At 50.7% G+C, this 12672-nt stretch overlaps 1 protein-coding gene across 1 annotated transcript in view; it reads left to right on the plus strand.

Moving 5' to 3' along the window:
* Positions 1–10755: 10755 nt before the first annotated feature.
* Positions 10756–12672, plus strand: part of ELFN1 (extracellular leucine-rich repeat and fibronectin type III domain containing 1) — a 2431-nt gene continuing 514 nt past the window's right edge. The window contains 2 exon segments of the mRNA XM_009699502.1: positions 10756–12668; positions 12670–12672. The exon segment at positions 12670–12672 is cut by the window's right edge and continues 393 nt beyond it. Coding sequence (XP_009697804.1) covers positions 10756–12668; positions 12670–12672 — 1916 coding nt within the window.

Consider the following 12672-nt stretch of genomic DNA (forward strand, 5'->3'; position numbering starts at 1 on the left):
TGTTCAGATTTAACACAATAGAGATACCTGCTCAGGAATCTAGGAGCCACATTAACTATGTTGTAAACACAATCAAATGAGACATTAATATCAGCTCCACACAAATACGGCCATCTGGCTGCCCAGCCATCTCCCTGACCATTTCAGGTAGGGGGAAGCACATCCCCAGCACTCTCCAGAGACCCTACTAAATAGATGTTCTCATGATGCTTCTCGGAGCATGCCTGGGAAGCCAGTGAGTACCAGCTATTTTGGGACTGTTGATGGTGAAGTCAGTACCAGCATCTCAGGGCTTTCTCAGAAAACACTTTTTGCTATCGGTACAATTTTTTTCCACACCTCGAGGGAAAGCAAGAGCTCTGCTGCTGGCCAAGTGTGTTTGTGAGTACTCGCTGGAGGAGAGTCATTCCCTCAAGCACAGCATATTTCAGGCTTTCAGGCTTTATGGCTCATAACCAAACCCTTCATGGAGCCCTGAGGCACCCAAGGGGATCCCCAGGTAAGCAGTGTACTCACCTCCCTTCTTGTGCGAGGTATCCTTGGGATGAATCCGTTGCATGTCCATTCGTGTTGTGTCAAAGACATGGCAGAATAACTGCAGGGGCTGCACTGGTGGGAGGAAAAGGCTGTAAGTTCATGGCTGAAATTAAGCTTTTAAACATCAGCTGAGGTGAATAAACACCCACAACCATCTTATGGGCTCTGTCCTCTGCCAGAGGATACAGTCACTGCTATGTCTCATCCGTCCACAACCTCATGTGCTAATCTGCACCAACCCTTCATCTGCTCACCCTGACCCCAGACCCAGCTGGAGCACAGACCTGCAACATCCAGGCCCACCAAGCCACCACCAGGCTGGTACCACTGTCCCACATCCCTCTTCCTCCTAGCACTGCAGGGACCGGGAGGTAACAGTGGGGCTGAACACCCTCCCTTCATGGCGGCCAACAAAATAAGGTGCTTGTGGCATGGATATTTGTAGCATGGGTATTTGACCCATGAGAAACATCCTATAGAATTTTAGCAGAAAGGGTGAGTGCATATTTCCACTGCTGAAACAACAGACCCACAGACTGTCGAAGTGGTTTTCTGTACAAACACAGCATCTGTTTGGGTTAAGAAGTCAAGACACAGGCAGGGTTGGAAATGTTGCAGAGGACCTGTCTTGACCCAGGGAAGGAGAAGAGGGTCCCTCCTCCGAGAGCTGACAAACGTGGGCTCCTCCAGCAGAGCTGCGTGCAGGAGTGGGGCCGTGCTAGGTAAGCTGTGTGCGGAGGGTGGTCATGCTTGGTTTCCACTGCAATGCTGTTATCCTGAATAAACATTAGATTGGTTTTGGAGAGCTGCCCAGATGATCATTAACCTTCTCCTGGCCCATGACAAGAAGCCAGCCTGCAGCACTGAGCTAAAATTAGGCCTGTAGGGCACTGGGGCTTGCCAGATATTGCTATATCTGGGCAGAAACCCCCTTCAAAAAGCAGACAGCCAGAGAGTTCAGCCTTAAGATAGGTTTCTCAGCTCTAGAGGACAAGAGCTAGGTCATTAAAATCACAAAATAATTTAGGTTGAAAGAGACATCTGGAAGTCTTCTCCAACCAGAGAAGCAGGACCAACTTCAAAGGTGAACAAGTCAGTAAACGGTTAGCAGAGGTGCTTGCCTACAGCACAGCCATAGCGATGCCTGTGTGCAGGACACTTGCTGATGAAAAGGTGAATTCCTTTTTGCCTACCTGGAGATCACAGCACACCATTACCATGGAGTCGTACACGTGCTATGTATTTTCTTGTCCATCTGCCAACACTCGGCAGTACAGTCCACCTAGAAATTGCGACTGAGGTGGGTACTGGCCGGAGACCCATGCTTTCTGGCTTCAGACCCCTTCACAGAGGAAGGGTGGGACAGAGAGGGAAGAGTCCTTTTGAAAATATGACCATAAAAAAAATCAGAGCAATCAAAACACTTGCACCTCTGAAAGTAATTTCTAACAAAGCTAACCATTTTGTGGATCCACCAACAGATTTCATCCTGTATAAAAGTGGATTTTCCTGGCTGGGATGCAAAGGGTTATGAGGACCTCCTGCAAAACTAAATTAATGAATGAAAGCAGTAAAACCCTCTTCCAAATAGCAGCAAAGATCTGAGTGAGGATGACAATGCAGCAGAGACAAGGCACAGTTCAGGTTGTCAGTGCTGAGGAACACCAGCAGCTTTGCTTCCCAGCATGGGGCTGCCTCCCGCCATTGTATTGGTGCTGGAAAAACATTCTTCGATCTTCAGCACTATTTACAGGGAAAAACAGGAGTCCTGCTTCCACACCAGACCTCTGGTTTCCCCTAGCCTAACATCAGCAAAACCATTCCATAATGGAGCTGTTATTCAGGCTGATTATTTCTAAGGAAGAGCCCCATCAAGTAAATAGTAGAGAGGCTTTTTCCCATGGAAGCACACTCTTATTACTACTGTTGTACCTGCTCAGAGCTCTTCGTTCTCTACATCGCCTGAAATATTTTTCCTCTTCACCTTCCTCTAACTCTGCCCCTCTAATTGCACTCCTTGGTTCTTTGAAGGCTCAACAGCACTGTCATGGGCTGGAGCTGACATTTCATATCTGCCCATGCTGATATTTCAGAAGGCTGGTTTAATGCACAGGTAACCCAGCTGGGTTTAAGAGGTTGTTCACCAGGAAGATCATTTATACATTTACTTAAACTCAGTGGAGAATTCTGCTCAGTGGCCCAAAGCAGTGTGTGATATGGTTGTCATCTTGATAGACCCTGGAAACTAAGCAGCATGAGATGGATGTAAATGACTTCAGACTACAGCTGCGTGAAAAGCAGAATATCTGTGTTCCCTGAAATCCAAAGAGCTAACCTGTGTTGAAATACATTGTCATTTTAGCACACAATTTATTTTGCCATAGAACAAAAAGGTTCTTAAAAATACTTGTGCAAACAGATTTGTTTTGACCATTCCCGGCACTGGCCTCACCTGGCTGGTGGAGGCACGATGGCTTTGAATTAGGGCTCTCATCAGACACTACAACACCCACAAGTTTACAGCTAAATGGGCCTGAATCTCAAATTCCGAGAAAGATCATAGCTTTTCAGCCAAAGGTTTCATTTTGCAGAAAATGCATTTTACACCAGAAAACCATTTTACTACAGGATTCCTCATGCAACTCGCTGCAGAGTAAGCCATCTCCTATGGCAGGCCATGTCAGGTAGCAGCAAGGGCTGGCTGTTCGAAGGGAAGGCAAGGCAGGAGCCAGGCGTGACCCCAGCACAGGGGGTTCCCTCCTCATCCAGGATGGTGTCTCCCAGCACATGAACGCAGCAGCAGGCAAGGTGCTGGCAACAGGGTTCATTGACAGTCCCAGGCAGGACAAGAGATGAACCATAGCCAGGGTCCATCCAAGGATTGCAGTCGAGAGCAAAAGGAGATGGGCCCAGAGGCAGCACTGGACAGACGTTAAAGAGCATGTCTGAGGGGTCCACCCAGGACATAAACCACCTACCACACAGATCTGAAGTCCATCTTGGATGCAGAACCACAAGCAGGATGGGACTTAGGAAGGGACTAGAGGCCCAGGGCTGAGCTTATATGGAGCTCCTGAGCCCATGGGCAGAGGGCGTGGGTGGAGGCCCCAGGTGAGGCTGATCAGAGTCATTAGTGTCTTCAGGGTCTTGACAACCAGATGAATTTCAGGATCCTCAGACCGACATTCATTCAGCCACTGGTCTGCAGAAGTGTCCCATGCTCCTGCAAAGAGACTGCAAAATAGTCCAGCAGCCAGAGGGGCTGTGGACACCAAAGAGCCAAGATCAGTGCCTTGATCTCTATTGACTTGTATTCCCCTTGATCGGAACAACCCAAGGAGAGAAACATTGTCCCCTCCACCATATAGAGTCCATGAGTGTCGATACACCGGTAGTAGTAATGCCCATATATAGAGACCAAGTGTGTAATTTCTGTTTGTTTCTCCCAGAAAAGTGATCTCTTCCCCATCTCTCCCACCTGGCCGCTTGTCATCTAGTCTGTGACCTCCCGAGGTCTACAGTAAAAGGCATCCTGTATGCGATGCTGGGCACTCCTCTCTCAGAGCCTGTTACCTCACTGCTTCATTCCTTCTTCATCTTTTTTCAAACCTCAGTGGAAAATACATCTCTTCTCCCTTGCTTATATTTCTTAAATAATAAATAGTAGCAGGAGAGAGTAGAATTGACTGGAGAACTCTATTATCTAACATTGAGGCATTTGGGAATAATGCTGGGATGCACAAAATGCCGCCTAAACCCTGTCTGTGGAGGCAATATTAGTACCAGGACCTCTGGATATAAAATGAACTTGGATTTTACAGGCCTGAGCATCTTTATTATTCAGCGTGGTTATGATTCTGACCAACATCACCCGGCAGGAGGCATGTAGCAAACACCAGGAATACGAATGAGCAGAAAAACCTGCCTGGAAGCCTCCTTTCCCCAGCTGACATATACAGGATAGATGTCAAGACATTTAGGGGAGACTTCATCACTAATAAATGTTTTCTCTGCCATCTTGGAGCTGCCTTCTCAGATTATTTCATGCATAATGAAGAGCCAAGGTTCATTTTAAAATTTGGTGCCTGTTAGCCAAATTTTCCCTCCTCACCTCTTTGGGTGACTAAACATTTATCATTTGTAATGTATTGCTCCTGTTTTGATATGGCTCTCTTTCTAGTGGGTCTCCTTCACTTATTGATAAAATGGCCTGAGTGGCTGTGAAAGAGGGTCTAAGAGAAGCTGAAACACGGCCAGCTGGAGACGGAGAAGCTAGGGAGAATGAAGTTACGGAGATGCAGAAATGCCAAGGAGAGGAGCACTGGTGTGTGTATGCACGCATATGCATGCACGCACACACATGTTAATTTGGCTCCTTGCCTTCACTCAGTAAATCTAATCCACAGTTTGAAATAACTCATTCAGTAGAATAACAAAATTAGGAATTGAGTGCCAGGACAGCATATTATTATATGTGCTGCCCAGCTTGCTCTCCCTCTACCCACCCAGCCCCCACGGCTGCTTTGTTTGCTTCCTTGCAGCTGCTGCTCTGGTTTAATTTACTGAGATGCCATTAGTTGGGAAATGGAAGCAAAAACTTTTACCAGCCAGCCTGCACTGGTCTTTGGAGCCCCAGCTTTGCCTTTTCCTTTCCACCTCCCTTGCTACGGATTTTCAGCCAGGACGAGGTTGCTGCTGCTCATCCAGTGCAGGCTGCAGCCTCGTGGACATCACAAAATCACAGTGGTCCCTCTTTGTTGCTGGCTTGTTGATGGGGACCAGGGCTGGAGAAGCAGGGAGAGGTAGGAAGGGAGGACATCGTGGGTCAGGGTTGAGGATTAGCAGGGCAGAGCAAGGATCTGGGCTCCAGCAACAGGGGCAACGTGTAGGAGCAGCAAGAAGTGAGGGAGTTGTCATTGCTCCTTTGCTGGCCTCTGTAAGCCACACAAGCCTGACATCTTCTGAGCTGGTCAAACCATGCTGCCTTATGAAAGCAGAAGGAAAGGGAAATACAGCAGTGTCTGCAGTGCACAGGCAACTCTGTGCAGGAATGGTATCTCCTACAAGGTACTGGGTGGGTAACACGGCCTCCCCATGGATGTGGCTTGTTGTCATCGTCAGCATGGTGCCACAGTTCAAGGTATCTCTGATGGAGATTAAATTCATCGTTTCAAATAATTGTTATTGTTATTCCACACTGTCTTCATTTCTCTTTTGCTTCTTTCTCAACCAGTCAAGAAGAACCCCAAATCTCCACTTTCCTGGTTGTTTTTCACATTAGAGTTGTAGCTGGTTTGTTCCCATGTCTTCCTAGGCAGCTCTGTGGAGGGTCAGAGGACTGGGAAAAGTGGTGTGCAACTGGGTTACCAGAATAAAACCAGCACAGTTGGGCAAAAACAAATCAGTCAGACAGGAGGGTTAACACACTAGCTTTTCTTACTGATTTTTATCCAGTCTGTGGGGGAAAGGCAGGGGAGTCTCTCCCCTGCTCTCCAGAGCCATGTCCCAGCTGCAGGAGGTCAGGGACAGCAAAGGCTTCTCAGCCAACCGGCTGCTCTATTTCTAACCTGCAAGGATCAAGCCTGGGATTTCAGAAGCAGAAACGAGCAGAAAAGGGAGATTAGAGGCAAGGTAAAAGGTTGAAAAGGGAAGGAGGAGAAACTCTTGGATGTCTGTTGTCTGCTGTTACAGGCAGATGAGCTGGGAACCACTGTGAGTGCCCCTGCTCCCGTCCTGCCTTGCGGGATGCTCTGTGCTTGGCTGATGTCGCAGCGCACAGATGCAGGCACACACCCACAGGCTCCCGCGTCGGTGTGATGCTGGGAAGGAGGCTTTCAGAAGCCAACAAGATGAACAATTATGCTTTCTGTGCAAAGCAACAAGACCCACTTCTCCACTCCCCAGTCATGTCCCGGCAATCTAATAAAAAGGGAGATTAGCCCCTCTTTCCTCTCTTACATCTCCTTAATGCTGTCATTTTATTCACACTTTGCAAAGCAAATAAACCAGCAAATTGCTTGCTTTAATGAGCTGAAATTAAACTCAGGCTGCTGATAAAATGCCTTTTCTCCTTTCTGTTGTTGGGAAGGACTTGTCTGATAGACAAAGTACAGGAAAGAAGAGAAAACTCACAGCAGGAGCCTTATTGAACATGTTTGAGTCGTTTACCGTTGCTCTTCTTCATCGCCGACACCTCCAATTAGATGAGGGAGGCACATGGGTGATGAGAAGGCTATAGAGGATTGGCCTGGCAAGGTCCATGGAGGGTCTGTCTCTGGTCTTTGCTCACAGGATGGTCTTGTGCCGCTAGCTAATGCCCTCTGACACAGGCTGCAGCCCACAGCCTCCCCAGGGAGAAGTGGCAAGAAACCTTCCTCTGCAAGAAAAAGGCTGGTTTGGCTCTGCAGAGCAATCCCAAACACAAGCTTGCTCAGAGAAGATGGTCGGGTCAAAATGGGAGTTAGAGGAGACAGAATGAGTGCTTGCTACAGAGAGTCTGCCAAGATGCATCACTCCCTGCTGCTTGTGCTGTCTCAGTTTGGCAGGGCTTCCCTTGCCTGCAGGAGGTCCCCGTAATGCACAAGCCCATGGAGGAGGACAGGGAGACGCTTGCACCAAAGGCAAGCACTGCAGGGCAGCAGGCAAGGAAAGCACCCTCTGTGCCATCCCAAAGGGACAACAGGGGCAAGCCATTGCTTATGGATCTGCAGGGCAGGACTACCCTTCTCCCGAACCTTAGGGGCAATGTGCACCCACATAGGAGGCAGTTTGAGGAGCTGCAGACCAGGCTGATCCCTGTGGCAGAGGACAGCAGGCACGTCTAGAGCCCAGCTTGCAGCTGGAGAGAGAGAAAGTCTCCACCTGCAGCACAATGCATGTGCTGGGATTTTCATCCCAACAAGAGGAGCTCCGGGCACTTTCCTTCAGTCTCCCACAGCCCCGTGAAGTGCTATCATTATCTCACGGTACCAGAGAGGAGATTGGAGTGCAGAGAGGTTAATTGAGTTGCCCAGTGCAGGGAGGGATGTAGCAGCAGACGTCTTTCAGCCTGGCACTGCATCCCGTGCCTCCCCATCAGCTGGGGAGGTGGTAAGGGGGGGACACTCACCTGCTGTGCCCCAGGGAATACAGTCCCCTTTCCCTTCCTCGCTGGCTCCAAGGACTCAGCTATGCCAAAATGGGCTGCCAGGTCCAGCATCTCAGGGCAGGGACAGCACATCTTTGCAAATGTGCTCCTGCCAGTGCAGTAGGTACTGTTCCCCAAAGTGGGGTTACCTGCAGTATCAGCATCACTGCGGTGATGTAAGGGCTTCAGCTGGAACAGCAATGTAAAAGCATGCTAAAGTGCAGGTTTCTACCACCAAGAAAGAGAAGACCCGAGATTCAGCTGCCTCGCCCTCAGCATCCCTTCTACCCAAGCCCCATTTCTAGTAAACTTTTGAAAAACCTGGCTTTGTTGAGCTTTCTGCCAAATGCAGCTGGGATAGGACAGCACCAGGCACTGGGGAGGCAGAGAGAGACCTGCAGGTACCCAGGCAGGTCCCCGCAGAACCATCATCTTAGGGCCAGTACATCTCACCCACACGTGAGTGCACAACCGCTGCAGACAGTACAGTCTGCAAGAAGGGTGTACCGCACACCCTGCCCTCCGTGGGTGCCTGGCTGTTGTTTTCCCCCGACAGCCTCACCTCCCCTAGCAGCAGGTGGGGCATCTGCTGGAGGACAAGGTGGCTGGAGAGTCTCATGTGCAAGGAGAGTCTCATGTGAAGAGCTGACGTGAGAGCAGATCTTGTTATTCATGTAGTTGAAACCCAACTGTGCCACCAGGGAATAGACTCATTGTTCACAATCCAGAAAGAACAAATAAACTGTTTTACTGCTTATTATTACTGGCCTGTTTAGCGAGGTATAAACTGTGAATGGTTAACAGAGATCTCTGCAGTGAAACATGCTCTGTTTCATTGCCTGGTATCATGGGTGGAAAAGAACCTGGTTTCTTCAGGACAAGGGTGAGGGTATGGCTTCTTCCCCTAAATGCCCCTTGACAATCATCAGCCTCACACAATTTTCAGGCATGCAGCACCAAGCACAGTCCCTTCACTGCCTGGGCACTGGAAATTATGATTTGGAAACGAATTTCTGGATTTACACTATTTTGCAGATCCAATGAAAGACAATTTAGATGTAAGATGTGTCCCTGTTTCCATGAATGCCCAAGAAACCTCCAGTTCCTATCAGCTGTGCTTTCAAGTGCTGGTGGTGTCTTCCCTGCCTCCTATAGTCTGCCCTGGGACAAGGGAGACAACCAGAGCTCCTGTTCCCAACTAAAGTCTCAAGAAGGATCTTACTAGATAGGCCATGCTGTTTTTTCCCCATTTGTGGGAAACTTCATCTCTGCCTCAATACCTCACTGCATCCATCCGTACCAGCCCAGACTAAAGTCCCAAGAAGGATCTTACTAGATAGGCCATGATGTTTTTTCCCCATTTGTGGGTAACTTCATCTCTGCCACAACACCTCACTGCATCCATCCGTACCAGCCCAGAGGGCTGTCTGGCAGTAGAGATGCCCACGAATGACATGTTCAACATCTTGTCGAAAAGCATGATCCAGGAGATGCTGATGCTCATGCAGTTGTCTCCTCCAAGAAGGATCTTACTAGATAGGCCATGATGTTTTTTCCCCATTTGTGGGTAACTTCATCTCTGCCACAACACCTCACTGCATCCATCCGTACCAGCCCAGAGGGCTGTCTGGCAGTAGAGATGCCCACGAATGACATGTTCAACATCTTGTCGAAAAGCATGATCCAGGAGATGCTGATGCTCATGCAGTTGTCTCCTCTCCACCTTTGCCTTTCTGTTTCCCTAAGGAATTACAAAAGGATTTATGTTTAGTCAAACATGCAGGAAAAAAATAATGGAAAATGTAGGCCAGGAATGAGCGTTTTTCTGTGGGAAGTGAGGCTGCTTGCAGTCTAGTGAAGACTCTTTCCAGTCCTCAAACAGCTGTTTCTGGTTGGGAAGGGAAGGTCTTGTCCCGTCTTCTGCAAATACTCTTGTTATGCCACTGAATGGTTGAGGGTCTTCCCCACCCCTGCATCATTTCACCCCGGAGGCAGACAGCAAGCCCCAACCACGGACAAGGACATCGGATGGTGGACAGTCACACCAGTGTGTTTTGCAGTGAAAGAGTGCCCTGAAACTACTGCTCAGGTTCCCAGAAATAGGACAAGCACTTGATGCTGGGCTTTATCCTAGGTGCCAGGCAGAAATGCAGTCAGAGAGACACGGTGTCCTCAACCAGCATCCCCTTCTGTGGGCACTGCCGCTGCACGCACCAGCACGCGAGACAGTTAGGATTCCCCTCAGCAAAACACTGCAGCATCAAATCTACATCAGAGAGCATTGTTTAGACTTCATCTGCTCTCAGCAGAGAGGAACAGACACTTCTGGGGCACCACTCCTCTCCTCCTAAGGTAGACACCTAAATAGGTCAGACGAATGGTGCCCTGGATGTGTGCTGGTCTCTCAGCTGCCTGTAAGGTGATGCTGGACAACGGGCTCAGAGCTTGACCTCCACGGCCAGTGACCACCTTCCCTTATGCTGCCAAATGCCGCTGGTGGTAGCACCCAAATAAACCAAAGGCTCCTTGAAAGGTGGTAGCCAGAGATAGAAGGCAAGTGCCTGACATTAAGAGGGTAGTTGGACGCATCTCCAACACCTCTAAATGCTAACTGTCTTTCCTTTATGTTTAGTTTGCGCTTGTGTTTTGTTTTGAGCAGGTGAGCCGAGGGACCGAGCGGGGACAGCCAGACCCACGGAGGCACATGGAGATGGGGATCAGCGTCGTGATGGGCAGCAAAAAGAAAATGAGGAGATGTACTATAAAAAGTGAGAGGAAGGCTTGTCTCTAAGCCAGAGGGACTCCTCCACAGAGGCACCTAACTTCATGACTCCCTCCTCAAGATGCCAGAGACCTGGTGATGAGGGACCAGCCTCAGCCACCCAGGCCTTGGTAGTAGCCCCTGGCCGGTGGCTGCCGAGTACCGTGGGCACCGAGGTCCGCTTTCTCCACGGACGCTTCCCCCCCGTCTCCAAGCCATGAGGAGAAGGGAGAGGCGAGCGAAGCTGCCGAAGAAGCACTAGCCCACGTCTTCCCATCCCGCTCCCCGCTTCCGGCAGACCAGGAACCCCTTCTCCGCGCCGCCCTTCCAGATGGCAGGTCGCCGGTGGGCTGCGACGTCAGCCCTCTGCGTGTGCGTGGCAGCTGTCTCTCTCCTGCACACCGGCGGGGTGCGGGCAGACTGCTGGCTCATCGAGGGGGACAAGGGCTTTGTCTGGTTGGCCATCTGCAGCCAAAACCAGCCCCCCTACGAGTCCATCCCCCAGCAAATCAACAGCACCATCGTGGACTTGCGGCTGAACGACAACAAGATCAAGAGCGTGCAGTACGCCTCGCTCAGCCGCTTTGGCAACCTGACATACCTCAACCTGACGAAGAACGAGATCTCCTACATCGAGGACGGTGCCTTTTCAGGACAGTTCAACCTCCAGGTGCTGCAGCTGGGTTACAACCGACTGAGGAACCTCACCGAGGGCATCCTCCGGGGCCTGGGGAAGCTGGAGTACCTCTATCTCCAGGCCAACCTCATCGAGTCCGTCACCCCCAATGCCTTCTGGGAGTGCCCCAACATAGTGAACATTGACCTGTCCATGAACAGGATCCAGAGACTCGACAGCAACACTTTTCGGGGCCTAAACAAGCTCTCTGTCTGTGAACTTTACAGTAACCCCTTCTACTGCTCCTGCGAGCTCCTCGGCTTCCTGCAATGGCTGGAGGCTTTCACCAACATGACGCGCACGTACGACCGGATGCAGTGCGACTCCCCACCCGACTACACGGGCTACTACTTGTTAGGCCAAGGCCGGACTGGCTACCGCAATGCTCTGAGCATGCTCTCTTCGCTTTGCACTGGTGGCTCCTACACTGTGATCCCTCGTTTTATCCCTCCCAGGTACCAGGTGACCACGGTGCCCTCCGAAAGCCCCTGCTCCGAGGAGGAGTGCTCCTCCGGCGATGGCACGACACCACAATTCTCCCTCTTCACGCCCATCGGCGAAACGGAGGTGCGCCCCAATATCCAGGTGAAACACCTCAACCACAACTCAGCCGTCCTCACCGTACAGATCCCCTACCCATTCAGCAAGATGTACATCCTCTCCCAGTTTGAAAACGGCTTCTCCTCCATGATCACCAAGCTCAGGAAGAAGGAGGAGAACATCACCGTGAGCAACCTAGTAGCACAAAGAGATTACACCTACTGTGTAGTCTCTGTCCACCAATATTCCAAGTACAACCACACCTGCGTCACCATCACACCCACCAGACCCAACCGCAAGGAGCCGGTGCCCACGCCTTCCACTGCCACTCATTATATCATGACAATTCTGGGCTGTCTCTTTGGCATGGTGATTGTCCTGGGCGTTGTGTATTACTGTCTCCGGAAGAGGCGTCAGCAGGAGGAGAAGCACAAAAAGGCTGCCGGCAGCATGAAGAAGACCATCATTGAGCTGAAATATGGGCCAGAAATGGAGACCACCAGCATCACCCAGCTGTCCCAGGGACAGATGCTGGGTGGGGAGACGGTGACTCGCATCCCCTACCTGCCTTCCGCTGGCGAGGTTGAACAGTACAAGCTGATTGACAGCAGTGAGACCCCCAAGGCCACCAAGGGCAACTACATGGAGGTGAGGACGGGTGAGCAGCCCGAGAGGCGAGACTGCGAGCTGCCCCTGCCACCGGACACCCAGAGCTCTGTGGCTGAGATCTCCACCATTGCCAAGGAGGTGGACAAGGTGAACCAGATCATCAACAACTGCATCGATGCCTTGAAATCTGAGTCCACCTCCTTCCAAGGGGTGAAATCAGGGGCCGTCTCCATGGTGGAGCCTCAGCTGGTGCTCTTATCGGAGCAGATACCCAGCAAGCATGGATTCCTCTCCCCCGTCTACAAGGAAAGCTACAACCACCCTCTCCAGCGGCACCACAGCATGGAGGCAGCCCCGAAACGCTCCAGCACCTCTTCCAGTGGCTCCATACGGAGCCCCAGGTCCTACCGCTCCGAGGGATCG

The sequence above is a fragment of the Cariama cristata genome, unplaced genomic scaffold (genome assembly GCF_000690535.1).
Source record: "Cariama cristata isolate BGI_N322 unplaced genomic scaffold, ASM69053v1 scaffold6084, whole genome shotgun sequence".
In the NCBI taxonomy this organism is placed as follows: Eukaryota; Metazoa; Chordata; class Aves; order Cariamiformes; family Cariamidae; genus Cariama; species Cariama cristata.